General features: G+C 35.0%; 1 protein-coding gene across 1 annotated transcript in view; it reads left to right on the top strand.

Moving 5' to 3' along the window:
* The window catches only part of EPHA6 (EPH receptor A6), a 655,437-nt gene that overhangs the window by 433,830 nt on the left and 202,861 nt on the right, over window positions 1-18,746 (top strand). Inside the window, 1 exon segment of the mRNA XM_054700683.1 lies at window positions 17,494-17,602. Within this exon segment, the coding sequence (XP_054556658.1) occupies window positions 17,494-17,602 (109 nt within the window).

Genomic DNA, 18,746 nt, shown 5'->3' with positions numbered 1-18,746 from the left:
ACCTTGGGTAATGACTGGAAAGGAGACTACTCTATCCTTTTCCAGACTAATCCAAATTGCCTGGCAGACAAACAGTACCAAGTGGGAAGGAAATTTAGGGCTGCCTAACTGTGCATTCTTCTTTTTTCTGTCATGTTTCATATGAAACCTTAAAATGTCTTTTGAATCCTGTTAAACTGTTAACCATTAATTGTTTGTTGGAGACAACCTTCTCACTCGATTCATTGTAGGAGCTTTTATAACTAACTGGCTGTCTTTTTGCCACTTTCTCTCATTCTGCTTAATATCCATTGAGGTGATTGGTTTCAAATTGTAATAAACAATGCAATTAAGATATCCAATTAGCACACATGGTGCTTTTTTTTTTTTTTAAGTTATATACCTTTGCAGTTGCTTCTTCCTTGAATTCAGCTGTATATTTAAGGGTTGTGTATTATTCATGATCAGATGTTACCTTACCCTGGAGATTATTAATGGAAGTAGGTAAGATAAATTTAGTGAGTTTTTAATAAAAAGAAAAACACAACTTTTTCACAAGGAACTGTGCCAGGCACTGTTCTTCCTGCTTAAAGTGGCAGGGGAAATACTTAATTGGAGAGTAAGATAAAAAAGTACTAAATAGTAAAGTGATGGGGTTAGTCTATCTTTGCATTGATCAGGATACTCTAGAGGTCTCTAAGGTCTGAAGATTTACATACATGAGGAAAGATGGAGCCTCCCAGATGGCCCATTAAGTGGGAAGATAGTTGAGGTAGTCTTATATATTCCATTAGCTTGATAGTTTTTACTATAGAAATTGGGGATCAGGACTAGTGAGGAACAACAAACTCAGCTTGAAAAGTGAAAATAATGAGACAAAATCCTTTTTGTCAATTTTCAAAAGAGAAGCACTGTAAAAAATTTCACTTGAAGCTAGATATATGCACCTCCATGTGTGTGTTTTTGTGTGTGTGTTCACTTAATAATTAAATTAGTAAAGTTGGGCCTCCCCTGGTGGCACAGGCGGTTGAGTGCAGCGCTGTGAAGCTGTCCACAACCTCTGCAGCACTGGTTCGGATCTCCCACATGTGCAGCAGACCTCTTCTGCCTCTTCCGCTGCTCCCCTCAGCAGTGTATTTCGTCAGTCTGCCTGTTTTGTTCCCTGTTCTGTCTCTGGTGAATCCTCTCACCCCCTGCACATCTGGCCTGTACCCCAGTTCTTGTATAAATAAATAAATAAATCTTGAAAATAAATAAATAAATAAATAAATTAGTAAAGGTAATAGGTATATGAACTTTACAAATTCTTCTTACGTATTTTAAAAGGGGATAAAAGTGACCTCTTTAGCACTTTCGGTTAATCATCAGAATTATTTAATCAATAATTTTAACAAAATCTACACAAACATGCATGGCATTTACACACACACACACAAAATGAAGTCATTAATATTTTAACAAAATCTACACAATCATAATTTTAAAAAAATCTACACAAGCATACATGTCATTTACACACACACACACACACAAAATGAAGTCATTAATATCACTTTTTTAAAAAGATTTATTTATTTATGCATACAAGAGCTGGGTCACAGGCCAGAGGTGGGGGCGGTGTGTGTGAGAGGATTCACCAGAGACAGAACGGGGAACAGAACAGGCAGCTGACTGAAATTCACTGCTGAGGGGAGCAGCATGCAAGACAGGAGAGGTCTGCTGCACCATGTGGGTTGCTCCCTGGCCGGCAGGCAGGGGACCAGTATCGAACTCATGCTGAGAAACTGTGGATTGCTTTATAGTGCTGTGCTTAACCCCTTGCACTACCAAGGAAGCCCTCATTAATATCACTTTAAGGAAAGAATTGAGAGAATTACAAGGATAGCGGAATTTCATGTCCTAGGAAGAAAAATGAATGCTTTAAAAAGTAAGTATTATGGGGCCTCCCCGGTGGCGCAGCGATTGAGCACTGGGTTGCGAAGCTGCCCGCGGCCTCTGCGGCGCCGGTTCGATCCCCAGCTGCTCCCCAGCCACCAGAGGAGGGTCCCACATGGCGCGCAGACCTCTCCTGCCGCCTGCTGCTCCCCTCAGCAGTGTACTTCGGTCCTTCTGCCTGCTCTGCTCCCCGCTCTGGCTCTGGTGAATTCTCTCACCCTCCCGCGCTTCTGACTGTACCCAGTGCATGTATAAACAAAACAAAACAAAACAAACAAATAAATAAATAAAATAAAAACATGCCTCTATTAAAAAAAATTAAAAAAAAAAGTAAGTATTATGACTTTCCCATATATCCACTACATATCCCAATTGCCCTTAATTTTTATACGGATATTTTTCAAAAAAAAAAAAAAACAAACTGATTAAGCAAAGGAATTTAGACTTTTACTTACATTTCTCTTCTCTCTAAAAAATATTTGAGGCAGTTTAAAACATATATGCAAAATGTTTAATAATTTGGATCTAGAAGTAAAAAATTAGATCCATAAAAATAAAAGGGAACAAAGTCTCGTTTTCATAATCATTGCTGGAGAGGAACCAGCACACATGCACCATGTCTGCCTCCCAGGTTTCTGGCAGCATCCAGAGAACAGGGAAGGGATCACACAGGCAGGACACAAAGCATACATGCTATGAGCAAGACATTGAGGGCACTGAGGATAACTGCCTCAAGCAGAGAGTTTTTTGCAGCAAATGATGGAGCTTTGTTTATTAGGATGTTTTCTGCCCACAACATTTGATAGAAACAGACCCAAGGTAAAGTGCCACTAACTGAAGTTGATTTTTTCATGGTAGGAGAGAGAAGAGGAACAAAAGAAAGTTATTTAATATATTCCATTCCTGCAGACTTTAAGAAGGAAATATAACTTGAAATTCATTGACAAAATCACCCTTTAAATTTATTTTCTAAATATTTTGGCCTTTGGTCAGCAACTAAAAAGTTAGATTACCCTATCAAATGGTGTATAGTATATTGTAAGCTAGGTTAAGCAAAACAAGAAACAAAAATGTCCCACACAGAACCTCAGAGGAAACATGGGGAGTGCTTAGCCTTCAAAAGGAGCTGACAAGAAACCAAAAAGCTCTAAAAATGAAGTCGATCATTTTCTTGGTCCACATAGCCACTCATCTCTGTTTCTCTAAAGTTGTATCTGCCTTTGAGTTCATTTAGGAAAAATCACCTATCTGCCTCATGACTTGCAAATTCACAATTCCCCTTCATTTCAAACTGCCAAGTGACTGAAACCTAATCCCAGATTTTGGGAAGGCACTGTGCTTGGCCCAGTTTCAATTCCTAATTCAACTCCTTTGAGTAGGAGTCAGATCAAGAGAACAATCTTTTCCAAGTCCCTGCCTAGGGGTGAAGGCAGTTTTCAGGGCTTAACAGACCAAAAGATGCTAAGAATTTGAAGTTAGTCTTAAATAAATTTAGAATGTATAATCATATTGATGGATGGTATGAATGCTTTAAAAATAGGGAGAAGAGATATAGAATCTTTCTAGTGTTAAAACCAAAATGGCAATATGTTTGCCCATGCAAAAATAAAACTTCCCACATTTGCACTGAAATGGGCTGCTTCCTTAGGAATCAGATTTGATTCTGCTTCCACTATCAGGCATATTCTACTTAGAAAGTGCAGAATTCTACACCACAGGACATTGGAAAAAAAGATGATTCTGGACTGGAAAATTTTCAAAGCATATGTTTCTCCATCAAAGAGAAATACAAGGAGTAATGCTCCCATGGAAAAAAGTTGTATTGAACGGTATTGTTCTGCAGCAAGCTTCCAGCATAAGTTGTAGAAAAAGCAAGCTTGTTCAGAATAGACAGCTTGTCTGTTTCGTAGAGTGCTGATCAATTGCCTTTTGTCTACTAAAGAAAATGACTTTAGTTTTGATAAAGTTGATGCCATGCAGTTCTTTCTGGCAACAATAGATTGAGAGGACTACTTCCAGAAATCAATTCTAGTTGAAAATTAAATCCTTGTCATCAGTATACAGGAAGAGGCTTATCTGTTGCTCTACCAAGTTGGCACATACCCAGTTTGTCTATAATCAGTATCATATCATCACACATTAGCTCATCAGATGAATAAATAAAAAATGAATTTGTGAATGGGTGTTAGGAAATGTTTCCCCTTTAATTCATCTATAGAAGGGTATTTGCTCCTACATTTCCATTATCATATATACTGTTTCATTTTTGAGTTAACTTGATTTCCTAGGCAGTGAAGTCCCAATTTAGTGAAAGATTAATATGCAAAGCAGACAGTCTCATTTTCTTGAAAATAATGGGCATAAGTACCTAAAATCCTCCTGCTTCTAAATACCGGATATTTAACTTAGAGACTTCACATGCAGCTTAAGGGAAGGCATAACATAAATAACTTAGGGGACACTGAGAAAACTGATTGAGCCACAGTTTTGTTAGACTATCAGCTTGTCCCTTTATAAAATAGAGTATGCTATCTTTGAATCTTTCCAAATCAATTTTAGTGATCAATTAGAGGTTAAGGTAAATAGTTGAAAGCTATTCAGAACAGGCTTCCAGCGGTTTCAAACAGTGACCAAAACTTCCCTAACAATCTACTCATTTTCAGGAGATAATCCAATGATTTTGACATAAAGAGTAACAAGTCTCTGATAGGTGCCTGAAATCTGAATTACTTGGGGCATGTGCTTGATCTGTAATGCTAAGAGAAATAGTCTCCTATCACACATTGTTGGTTATATGTGCTTACTCAAGTACTTCTACTAAAGCCATATAAGGCGCAAGTGTAGCTTCAAATCTTCTTTATCAATTGTGGGAATTAGTAAAAGTCTTCAACAGGAATTCATTTAGTTCTAGCTTTGGTGGTAATGAGTTTATAATTAGATAAGTTTAAATTGGGCCGATTCTTCCACAATCTTATTTTATCATGCTTTCTTGCTAAGCTTGCCAGAAATGTCTGTTCATCTGTTTTTATTTTTGGTATATTTGCTTGTTTGCTTTATATCCATGAACTTTTTATTAAATCAATGCATGGGATCCATTAGCTATAGAAATCTCTCTATGTGGAGCATTTGATATTCTTTGTATAATGAAAGATTGTCTTATAAATGTAAACACCCCCCCCCATTTCACCTTATCTGCCCAATTCCATTCATCCAGTTATGTAAATATTCAGGAAAAAAATAAATAAACATAAAAAATAAATAGTAAATGGAGGTAGGAAATACAAGAACATAATAAAAAAATGAGTCATTGCTATACCTAATTTGTAAATATAAAAACCCACTTTCTCTCTCTTCTCATCATATTAGGATATGCATATGGACATATAGTGTCAATTCTTTCCTTTTGGTTGATTAAATTATATATGACTCTTGACAAAAACCCATTTGGCTCTATGAAAAGATAAGATAGGTATTGCCATAAGTTGATTAGGAGTAAGTGTAATATTCAGGACAAATCCAAGCTCTACAGCCCTATCTTCAATGCTTTCTCAGTCTCATTTAACTTTTTTCTGTGTTGGACCTATCTACAGGCGGCTTCTTGCCATATACTTGCAGTAGTTTATATCTGCAATAAAAATTGCAATTCTGAGTTCACTCACATCTCTATCAGCTGTACTCCTGAACCTGAGTATAAATGGTAACTTGTGCAAGACCTACATATGCTGACTCATCTCACTTTAAATTTTCAAGATCCCATCCCTTGCCTCTCCAGCTTCCTATTCTGCTTCTTGATTTGCTTTTCAGATATCTCAAAGTACATATGAGTACACCCCTGAAGGTGATGTGATGATTTGTGTGTCCATATTTGTAAAGTTGTTTGTTCAATCTGGAATATCTACTCTTCATCATGGCAACTTGCAAATTTCTTCTAAGTATTCCAGGTTTAGTTTAAGAATTATCTCTATTATAAACCTTCCTTCACTTCTTCTTATAGAGATTATCACTCTCCTTCCTTCATGACCCTCACATTTTAGCAATAATTTTACTGTATGTCATTAAGATTTCCAAATCAGTCTCCCTCACTACTTTGAGGTAGGGAAACTTTGCTTTAGTTTTCTTTGTCTGTACACTCCTTATATCCAGTCTGAATGATGCACAGTCTAAATGATGAATAATAATGTTGTTTTTGAATGAATAATGAATCAGTGAATGAGCATTTCCTCAAGAAATTTCCTAGAACATTTTCTAAATAAATCAGTGTGTGATTTGTATCAGTAATATTTTCCTGTTTTTTTTTCTTTGAATTTATAAGACATGACATTTGTGACCTCTCATAGCTATATATTTAATTACAAAGTGATTTATCTTAAAATACACTATTATATTAAGAAATTATACTGTCAAGGGCATAGATAGGTCTACCTATATGCAAATTATGGTAGATGTAGAATAATATTTGAAATTGAACATCATTGGTTCCAGGTCAATGATCTAGGATATTTGTGAGAACCAGGAACCTCCCTGGTGGCCTAAGGGTTAAATCTCAGCACTATCACCATGGTGGCCTGAGTTCAATCCACAGCCAGGGAGCTGACCCATAGATAGCACAACAGACCTCTCCTGTCTCCCCTGTTGTCCCTTAGCAGTGCTTTTCAGTAGATCAGCCTAGTCTCTCCCCACCCTGTCTCTGTTGAATCTTCTCACCCCCTCTGGCTCACACTCTAGTTTTCCTTTGCATGAATAAATAAATAAATAAATAAATAAATCTTAAAAAAAGACCAAATGTGTATATGAAGACATAAGTATTTCAGTTGCAAAAAAAAAAGTTATCAAAGACTTATCTCAACTGCCATTAATCTATGAAGTATAGACAATAATAAATTAAACCCCGATATTTAAGATGTTAATAGCACCAAATGTTAAGATGCTTCAATGTGTTTTCCTTGTGTTTTGATATTTGTCACAGGAAGCCTACCTGTAGAAAGGCATCTGACCATTTAATAATGCACACAAAAATCTGTTTATAAAAAATAATGACTGTACCAGCATGCTGCACTACCTGTCTCTGCTTCTGCCTCTCCATCAAGTTGCACTGAACACACATTTTCCAATTATATCTGCATCATTTCGCATTTTTATCTGACAAGTAAATTAAGGTCATCAAGAAGAGTGAATCTTGAAATCTTCTGTGTCCCAGTGTAGCCACAGTTTTATGCATTGTTTCTGGAGAAGTGTCAGAGCAATGGAGGAAAGCACAGCTGTGAAATTGCTTTCTGAAAAAGTATAATCCCAGCCAAGGATCTCTACTTTAACAGAAATGATCCATGTAGTTTGTTTTCATCCAGCTGAGGATTCAGTAACTGGCTTACTTGAGTGGAACAGAAACTCTCTTACCATTCTCTCTTTTATTTCCAATTTTAGAGGCATTTTCCCCTGTTTTAGGTGCCATCAAATGTTGAATGAATGTAAAAGGAAGTTGTTAGTACAATACCATGCCAGTATGTCTTCCTCTGGATACATACTTCTAAAACCTAGTCAGGGATATTAGAATTAAAAATTAACTCACTCTGTTTTCTATTAATTTATCTCTGAGTAGCTAAATGGCAAAATAACAAATGTGTATAGAACCATTTATGAAACTAGAACATTGTAGATCATTATTATCAGATAAATTATCTATGTAAAATTTTCTTTAGTCAGGGACATTTAGACCTTGTATGTAGAATGTGTTCTTTATCACTTCTTCATGAAAACATGCATTTGTTAATACCTGTAAAGTGTAAAGACACTACACTAATTGCATGTGATATAGAAAGTTGAAAGATATCATTCCTGCCCCCCCAAAAGTTTATAGTATAGTTGAGTTATTCCCAAAATACTGAAATTCTAAGAAAGTGAATATTTTTGTAGTTGAAGTTTTCAGAGATTTAATCTTATTATTCCAATAGTTTTAAAATAATTTTAGGAAATTTTTCTTGCTCTTTTAGATAAATATCTTGGACATACCTCAGAATTTTTTAATTGATCTTCGATGATTATGTTACTGTTTTGAAATATAATAGTGAATCATCCAGTACTCTTTGAATTTTGTAAGTCTATTTCATCCTAAATCTTGAGTTGTGTATATTTTGGAATTTTATGTCAGATTTTAGTTTCCCATTTCTGTCAGCCTAGCATTTCGCATTTCCATTCAACTCAGTCTTTTTGGATATCTCATCCCTGGTCTTAACTTACTTAGTATACTTACTCCTACAATATTGTTTTTGAACTTGGAAATCATTAAACATGTCTAAAGGAACTGTGTGAGGTACAGAAGCTCTGTTATAAACTCAGTTCTTTAATATGTGAACATCTATCTGTCGGATGTAACTTCAGAAGCTCTTTCTCCCATAGTGTTTGCCATTGTTCCTCTATCTTCCACATAATTGAAGTTGCCTTCTAGTTGAATTCAGATACATATAAAATGACTATCTGAACTACAAATATAACCATAAGGATAGGAGAAAATGGGTATAAGTCTAAGAAATATTTAAGATAAGTCATGACAGGATTTATGATCAATTGGAAAGCAAGGAAAAGAACTGTGTGAAGATTGAATCCAAGTTTTTAGTCCTGGACATATCTAAAAATGGTGTATCCAGTGATGTAATGATTTCACTCTCTAGGCAATGGGAAATATTGAATATTTTCATATATTATTTTTTAAAAAATTATCTTGTCACATAATTTATGTGGGATAGGTTGAGAAGACACACCGTGGAAAGGCAGTCTAATAGAAAATTATAAAACTAGCCTAGTCATGTGAGACTGAGGCCTGAACTGAGACTGTGCCAGTGGCAATAACAAGGAGATAGTATGAGATGTGATAAAGATTTGACTCTGGATTTTGAGTTGTAGCGATAGGTAAAATCAAAGATAACCTCAAAAATTCCAAGAAAGGGCCTCCTTGGTGGCGCAAGGAGTTAAGACACAGCACTATGAAGCTATCCGCAGCCACTGCAGCAGGAGTTTGATCCCCTGCCAGGGAGATACCCATATGGCGCTGCAGACCTTTCCTGGCTCTCCCGCTGCTCCTTTCAGCAGTGTATTTTAGTCAGTCTGCCTGTTCTGTTCCCCACTCTGTCTCTGGTGGATTATCTCACCCCCTACAACTCTGGCCTGTACCCCAGTTCTTTCCCCCTACAACTCTGGCCTGTACCCCAGTTCTTGTATGTATAAATAAATAATTCTTTTTTAAAAATGCCAAGAAAATAATATCTACACAATCACAACATAATCTAATAAAAATATTTACTCAGCTTTCATTCAGAACTCATGTTCATGTCCCTATAACCACAGTGTTTGAATTTTACAAACTGATTACTCTCTGATTTTTATTTCAGAGATTTCAGTATATGACCTGGGAGCAGAAATTTTTATCTGGAAAAAAAAAAAAAAAGCTAAGGATTCCTTAAGTTGATTGTCAGTAAATTTTAAGATTAATTTACTGGATACTGCAAATCCATTGCTTTGTTGAGACTTTTTGCTGTGCTTATTAAAAAATCATTTTGGTAAATTGATGAGCTAATGTCATTTGAAATATTGACATTTCCTTCAAGAAATGGAGGTTTTATGTAAAGAATATGATACAAATATATACCACCATTTATTTCACTGGGAAGCATTTTGAGAAATACTTTATTCAAAAAAAATTCATGTAACTGTTGTCTTCAATAACTTTAAAAAGATATTCATAACAGAAAAGAACTTCAATGCTATTCCACACAAATGACGCAGAATACAAATAACAGATTTTACTTTGAAATGTAAATATAAACTAGAATATTCTTGATTACAGAGAGACAAAAATCATATGCCTTCATAGAAGAAAATTCTATGGTTAAAAATATCCAAATTGCTCTTCTCCCATACCTCCATACAGCCATGAAATCTATTTTTTTTTTGACGTATTTAGATTCCAAGTGAAGAACTTCACTTTTTCACTTTAAATAGAAACATCTAAAGCAAACCTTACTTAATAATGTCATCTAAACTTATGCCAGTCATTAGCTATGTGTTAAACCCTTGCTCAGTAACAATTTTGCAACTCTTTTTGGATAATTGCTTCCTCTTAAGGAAGTATCCTTTTTTCCTCAAGCCATAGAATGAAATATACCATTATAATATCCTTTTCTAAGACAACAGCCTCATTCCATTAAACTTCCAATCAGCTGGTCACCAATAAATTTAATTTCTCACCAAGAATTTCATTGTGTTTAAAGACACACTTGCACTTTATGATGTTAACTACATGAGTAAATGTAATATATATATATATATATATATATGTTTCTCCTACAAAACATATTAGAAACAATCTTATGAAGATAGAAAAAGTGAGTAGATGGTGCTATAGACAAGTTTTCACAACAGAGGAATTCGTGGTTATACTATATTTTATGGAATCTATTTGCAGATGATTTTATAGTTTGTGTCAACTTACATGAATCATCTTTGAGGCTTTTAACCAAATAACTCTCCCTCTTCATCTTAACACAATTATTTTTCCAAAATCTTACTCTGCTCAATCACTGAGAGCTTTCTGTTCTCTTCCAGAGCCCCTCGCAGTTTCCCTTCTATAACAATTCTGACGCTTATAGATATTTATCTGTTGCCTATCTTCTTCACTGAACTGTAAATACAGGAGGGCACTAACTATCTTTTTGTTCACCACTGTATCACCCGCTTTACTGTTAGTTTCTTGGGGTTACTATAACAAATAACCACAAACTTGGTGCCCTAAAATAACGAAATTTATTCTCTCACAGTTAAGAGGCCAGAAACAAATGCTCTCCTGTGATTCTAGAAGAGAATCCTTCCTTGAATCTTCCAGCTTTGTGTGGCACTAGGCATTCCTTGGCTTGTTGCTGGATTACTCCAAACTGTCTCTGTCTTGAAACAGTCTTCTCTTTGTCTTCTGGTTTTGTGTCTTTTTTTATATTTTTTTATTTTATTTTATACATTTTTTACATAATTTTCCATTTTTGCACAATGTATGTATTTTCATCTTGGTTACAGTCCCCACACTATTCCCACCTCCCTTGTTTTGATCCTATTCCCTTCTCCCCCCTTCCCTGTAGTGTGTCTCTGGTTCATACTTGCTTATTGATTTTGATTTTTACTTTATTAGAATTAGGTCTTTTTATTTACTTATTTATTTTTTGTTTTGAGAAAGGAAAAGTTTATTGAGGAGAAAAGGATGAGAAATAAAGTGGGACCCTCAGGCCATGGAACCAGGCCAGGGAGGGCCAAAGAAGCCAAAGGTGATTCGTCAACTGGAATAAGGTCTTTTTAAAGGGCACTTATCACTGGATTTGGATCCACCCAGTTAATCCAATGTGATTTAGATCCTTAACTTACACATACCTGTAAATATTTTGAATGGGGAAGAAGCTGGTTAGGGGAGCAAAGAGAATGTCAGTATTCAACTCACTACAGATACCATAGTAAAAATTAAGTCTCCATCTTAGTAGAATTTGCTGTCTAATTTAAAAGGAGAATTGCAAAATTGTAATTTAAATAAAACATGACCAAAATGGTAGAAGTAGCACAAGAGCCTTTGGAAACATATGTCTGGGAACCTAACCAAATCTAAACAACCAGATAAAAACTCCCTAAGTGATGTGATGTTCATGTAGGAGGACTGAATAAGAAATGACCATGAGAAAGAGTTTCTCACATACATGGACTAAAAACCTAAAAATTCTATAGAACCACAAAAGACCCAGAATATCCAAAGCAATCTTGAGAACAACAAAGCAGGAGGCATCTTTCCTGAATTCAAAATAATATGGAACAAAATATACAGCCCAGGGCCTTCCCAGTGGCGTAGCGGTTGAGCTCTGGGCTGCAAAGCTACCCTTAGCCTCTGCAGTGCCGGCTCAATCCCCTGCCTCCGGTGAGGGTCCCACACGGCGCGCAGACCTCTCCTGCCATGCCTGCTGCTCCACTCAGCAGTGTATTCTGTCAGTCTGTCTGTTCTGCTCCCTGCTCTGGTGAATTCTGTCACCTTCCCGTGCTTCTGACTGTATCCAGTGCTTGTATAAATAAATAAATAAATCTTTAAAAATATATATATACAGCCCAAAAATAGATCCATGCATAAATGTTAATTTATAACAAAGGAGCCAAAAGTATACAATGAAGAAAGTTTCTTCAATAAACCATGTTGGGAAAACTGTATGGCCACATATAAAAGAATGAAACTGTGCCACTGTTTTATAACCTCCATAAAAATTAACTCAGATATGAGTTAAAGATTTGAATGTAAGGTCTAAAACCGTAAAACTTCTAGAAGAAGACATAGGTAATAAGCTCCTTGACAACAGTTTTGGTGATGATATTTTGGATTTGACACCAAAAGAAAATTAGGCAAATGGGACTATATCAAATCAAAGCCTGTACACAGCAAAGGAATCATCAACAAATATACAGGCACCTACTGAATTTAGGGAATATTTGAAAATCAAATATCTGATAAAGGATTACTATCCAAAATATATAAAGAACTCTTAAAATTAAGTGTTCTTCGATTAAAACTAGGTAGCGAATCTGAGTATACATTTACCCAAATAAGATAGATAGATGACTGGCCAACTGTACAAGGAAAGGTGCTCAGCATCACTATTCATTAGGGAAATGCAAATCAGAACCACAGTATGCTATCACCTCATGTCTGTTTAAATAGCTGTCATCAAAAAGACAGGAAATAAGTGCTGATGAGGATGTGGAAAAAAGAGAACCCTTGTGTATAGGTGGTGGAAATATAAATTGGTGCAATCACTATAAAAATAGGGTGAAGATTACTCAAAATATTAAAAATAGAATGGCCTTATGATCCAGCATAAAAACGAAAAAGCAAAAACACCGACTTGAAAAGATATATGTACCCCATGTTTTTTGCTGCATTATCTGCAAAAGCCAAGATACAGAAGCGACTTTTGCCCTTCTATGAATGATAAATGTTGTATATATACACTAATATGTACACATATATAAAACATTCATTAATATTCCATTTTATATATTTTGGAATATTTTTCAGCCATAAGTAAAAAGGAAATCTTGGAATTTACAGCACTGATGGGTTTTCAGGGTATATGCTAAATGAAGTAAATCAAAGACAAAGAATGTTCTCCCTTAATGTAGAATCTAAACAAACAAAACCAAACTCATAGACACGGGAAGAAATTGGTAGGAGTAAAGGGAGGTGAGGAGGAAGGTCAAAAACTACAAAGGCTCTAAACCCACTCTATTGCCAAAAACTACAAAGTTCCAGTGGTAAAATAAGTCATGAAATATAATGTACTGAATGCACTATATGTACTTAATTATACTATATTGTATTTTGAAAGTTATTAAAAGAGTAAATCCTGAAAGTTCTCATCCCAAGAAGAAAATAATTGTAACTATGTGTGGTGATGGATGTTAACTGGACTTATTGTGGAGATCCTTACATAACAAAAATAAGTAAGCGATTATGCTGAACATTTGAAGGTAATATAATGTTATATGTCAATTCTCAATTTTTTAAAAGAGAAACTGGAAGAAATTCAGTGTGATTATAGAATAATGAAAGGTGAATCTGGAGATGTATACTAGAGCCATTTGTAGAGAGCCTTATCAACAAAGTTTAGGGCTCTGGACTTTATCCTAAGAGAACATCAGAACTGTGTGTTGACCAACACTAATATGTTAAAAAGGCAAAAACTACCCTCATCCAGACAGACCTACAGCACAGGTCCTGAGTGTCCCTCTAATTTCCATGTGGCAAATCTTTTCTTCCCATTATTTGGTAGCCTTAATGGATAACATAACATGGTAAACTTGCAATGAAAATTGTGATGAGATTATTTAATTGAACATTCTCATTTTGTAGACATGAAATCAAGGTCAACAAGGATATGATTGTTCTAGAACACAGAAAAAAGCTGGAGCTAGCCATTTTTGTGCTCATGAAAACCGTGGTGTATGATACTGGCAATAGGGTGAGTTTGGAGCCTGACATGTCAGGATAGGATTGGCAGCTTTCCTGAGTACAAAGTGTTTATGTAACCTTAACAAGTAATATAACCACTTAGAGTAGGAATAATAATAATGTCTATGTATTAAGGCTGTCATGCAGGTAAATTTTATAATAAATTTAAAACATTAACATAATGCTAGAGGATATTTTACTATAAAATAAATAGTAGTGGTGGTGGTGTTGGTGGTGGTGATGATGATGATGATGATGATGATGATGATGATTTTGTTCACAATGTTTTCATAGTCATCCCAGACCCATCATCCACACATTTTACTCTAGTATTATGGTACATCACATTACATACTCTCACTTTTAAATGACTTACATATTACATTATTTTTTATTATCCACAGAAGAGTGTCTTAGGATTCCTAATACAGAAATTTAAGAAAATAATTATATAGGAATATGCACTTTTCAAAATGGTACAACTTAATATTCTATTATCCAGTTAAAATTTTAATTGAAGCAAAGTTCATAAATATGTAATCACCAGTGTGAAAAAGGAGATAGATTTGTATACGGGCTGTTTGCTAAGCAATTATTTAAGTCAAACAACCCAAATTTCTTTTTTTTAAAGATTTATTTATTTATGCATACAAGAACTGGGGTACAGGCCAGAGGGGGGTGGGTAAGAGGAGTCACCAGAGACAGGGTGAGGAAAAGAACAGGCAGACTGACTGAAATAGTGTGCTGACGGGAGCAGCGGTCAAGACAGGAGAGGTCTGCTGTGTCATGCGGCTCACCTCTCTGGCCGGGGATCGCACTGGTGCTGCAGTGGCTGCAGATAGTATCATAGGTTGTGTCTTAATAACCCTTTGTACCACCAAGGAGGCCCCCCAAAATTCTTTTATCTAATTTCTGGACTATAGAAAATGCTTTATAGAAAGTGATTATTTTTATTATCACTTTAGGCCATGTCTCAAACAAGGGGGCCCCTGCATGTTCTAGAGATAAACACTGAAGAACTGGCCCTTAGTATCCCAGAACTTCTGAGAGGACAGAGGAACCCTCAGTGTTTCCAGGTGGTGGCAGAGAAGCCCTTCTTCAGATAAGTCAAATGGAAGGCAGAATCAGCCTCAGATTAACATGTGATATCCATTTCCATCTCTTCAGGAATCTGTTCATTATACAGCACAATTTTCTCTAACGAGGAAATTTGATTTTCAGAAGGCACCCAATTATATAATCTCTACCTTCATCTGAACTTTGAAGACATGATATCAATAAATTACTTGCTACCTGGCTACTGTAAAAAGATATGCTCCAGGCTTAAACTCAAACTATAATGTTTAACATATAAGCTAAGTAGATAACTTTTTTAAAATGTCATCTTCTTTATCTTCAGGAAGTTAGTTTTGTTTTCTATAACATCTATTCATGACAATTTCACTCAATAACTTTCGATGCACAAATGTGACATTTTAGAACATACCTTAATTCCTGTTGTATCAGTGCTATTTTGAATGTTAGCAAATTCAGTAAGAACCTAATAAATAATTTTCAGTACATTATTTATTGAATAAGATATAACTATTTAACTTGCACAGATTGTGAGCCTAAACCCAACATTGTAATAGATCACCTGTAAATGTCCTGATTAAATCAGAATGACTAAACTCTTATTCCAAGTTTTAGTAAAAATATTTTAGCAAAAACTGACATAAGTGACTGTTGTTTTTATTTATATTAGTGCTTCTTTAAAAGCCTTTTAAATGCTTTGATTGGTTTCTTACTGACTCAACAATAGCGTTTAAGATTCAGATATTCTCTAGTAGATGTCATTTTTATGAAGAAGTTACAGAGCTAGATATAAATTTGTACATAGTGTACTGCATACTTGATTCCCAGAAAAGATCTACTTCTGTGGAAGCCTTAAAGTACTCAAGTTAAATAAATTATTATGGTAGAGAATTAAGCTCTTTGTTTTTCAATTATATTTTCTGTTTTAGTTTGGTGCTTATAACTGATTAAGTTAATAGATTTTTTACAGTAATCAAAATAAAATTTAAGGTTAGTCAAGTTAAGAGCCATTAAAGGAGTTGAATAATTTGATATTTTAGAATCTTGATAATTAACTGAATCATTACTGTGAGATATAGGGGCCAAACCCAAAGAGACCATTATTTGGAACACAGGGACAATAGCCATAAAGACATGGACCCAAGATTCCCTTAACCCCAGGGCTGAGGAGGGCTTCTCTACACTACAAAAGGCAGTTTGACATTCATGTCCTGTATGGAAATTAGAACAGAAAGAAGTAAAGTTCTAGCTGGAGCAATAATCTACAAAATCGGCGAAGGGTTAGGCTAGTGAATTTCACTTCTGGGCAACCTTCAGAGTGCAGGCTTTGTTTCCATTTTTTCCTGGAGGTGGACAGGTGTGGGCATGCCTGGGCACACTGGTGCCTGCCTGGAGATGCCTCCTCATGCTGTTTTGGTTTTTCCCAGACTTGGGTGGCTCCATTTGCTTGCTTGTTTCTCCTTCCCTCCCTTCCTTCCTTCCTCCCTCCATCCATTTGCTTGCTTGTTTCTCCTCCCTTCCTGCCTTTCTTCCTGCCTTCCTTCTTTCTTTTTTTTTTTTTAAATATTTCTTGTCAAAGGAGCAATGAATCAAGACCACAAAGCTTGAATTCTCATGGTTGTTATGTATGAGCTGAGACAAGTTCTTTAACTTCTCTGAACTTTAGTCCCTTGCTGCTATTATTAAGCAATTACCCATTATTACATCTAAAAGAAATTTTATCTGACTAGAATTTCAGTTATGTAGAAAACTCTAAGTACTAATGAATTCATTGATCTAATATATTTCAAAAGATTCCTGGAATTTCAAAACATTCGTAAGCAGTTTTATGATACTGTTTTTTGTTTTTTTTTTTTTTTAATGAGAGGAGTAATATGTTTTTACTATATGCTATCTAGTCTTTATTTATAAAAGGAAGCTTTTAAATGCATTTTAAAAACTATATAGGTCAAATATCTTTGTACCTACTAACATGTCAGCACACCCTTGTGCTGTGCAGGTGGAAATTTAAAACTGTAGTGTTTGATTGTAGTGTAGCTCTATGAAATATAAAGAAGGTCATTCTTAAAATAAATTACATAATAGTCTTTTTACTTTGTGGAAACATACCAAAACAGTGTGAAGCCTGGTCTGTTGACAAAGTGTTTAAGGAAATAAATCAGCAATTACAGAAATGTTTTACTCCATCGGTTTTTTTTTTTTAATTTAACAACACATGCATAATCTTAAAAGGTGGGATACAAGGAGTCCATCTGTGTTTTTGGTATTTCTGTAAAAATGAGGAAAAGGTTATGCTGTGTGTTATGACCTCAGTCAGCTCTCCTATGACCTTATTATGGGTTTGCATTCTACATAGGAAATAAAGGGCGAATGTAGTAAGAATTTCACTGGATTTCATCACCGTATTTTCAGGCACATACTAAATTGTAAGACAATGTTGATAGTGAAATGTCACCCAGGGAAATTTTAATATTGTATCTGTGTTTCAGCTTCGGACATGGCAGCAGAACAGGGGCAGATTCTCGTGATAGCTACGGCGGCTGTTGGGGGATTCACTCTCCTCGTCATTCTTACTTTGTTCTTCTTAATCACTGGGAGGTAACTGAAACATAGATTAGTTCCAAGATTTGTGATTAATTATTCTTTTTATATACTGTGTAGTCAACTGCTTTTGAATGGAACAAAATGCACAGCTCAGAGAAGAATGGATCAGGGCAGATCTGCTCAGACATGAAATTTATATGTTGGTGAAAACACCATGGTTGGCTGATTCTCTTTATCAACAGGTCCCTGAAAATGAGATCAACCAAACACTTGGTAAAAATAGTTTAAAAGCTAAGTATGATAAATTCTTATTCATGAAGTTACTTCTCAGTTTTTCCTTTACTACAATAAAATTACAACATGAAAGGGATTTATCTTGGGGAAAAAATAATTTAACAAATAGACTGGACAATTTATATAAAAGTTCTTTATCAACTTTGTGTTTTAGAACTATGTAATTTTTATCCATTAAGTGTTATAAGTGTACAGATTTGAATTTTATTAATTGATTTTAAAAATTGGATTATTTCTCTACTTTGAATACAAATGAAAGCTTAACATAACAGAACACCTAGATGTGAAGGTTTAAAAACTGGTCAAAATTCTATACCCATCCAAACCTTGGATTTCTGTTTTAACAAAGATTTGGTATGAAAATGTATTAACACCTTTTGTTGATTTTTAAATATATTGAATTTTTACCGTGATCCAGGTACTAACGATGCAGAGATGTAAGAAAATAATATGTATTTAAACAAATAAGCATTCTTTATTATTTTACCCTTGATGTTTGACCCAGGCATTATCAGAAATTATATGTATCTTCAGATCATATTTTATTCCTTACAGGGAAAAATACTTCTTCGAGATTATCGGTAAGGGCTCAAACAAATACTTCAAGACTTTTCTTGATAATCTGAAACAAACACATACAGCAAAATACCAATGTTATGATTTAAAACTGCAATAAGAATGCCCAAATAATACAAATCCATGCTGACTTCAGCCATAGTACAGCCTCTGTACCCTGACATCTGATAATGAGCAAAGATAACAAATAGCTACCTCCTGGGGCAATAGTTCAGTAAACTATAAACACTGTTTGGTTTTTGTTTATTTTTATTTTTAAACTGTACTTACAAACAATATTTTTGTTCAAATTCATTAAAAATTACAGAGCATATACATGTATGAAAAA

Source organism: Talpa occidentalis, unplaced genomic scaffold, assembly GCF_014898055.3.
Source record: "Talpa occidentalis isolate TD23 unplaced genomic scaffold, MPIMG_talOcc4v2.1 talOcc4.4, whole genome shotgun sequence".
NCBI classification, from domain to species: Eukaryota; Metazoa; Chordata; class Mammalia; order Eulipotyphla; family Talpidae; genus Talpa; species Talpa occidentalis.
This window is presented reverse-complemented; position numbering and strand designations above follow the sequence as displayed.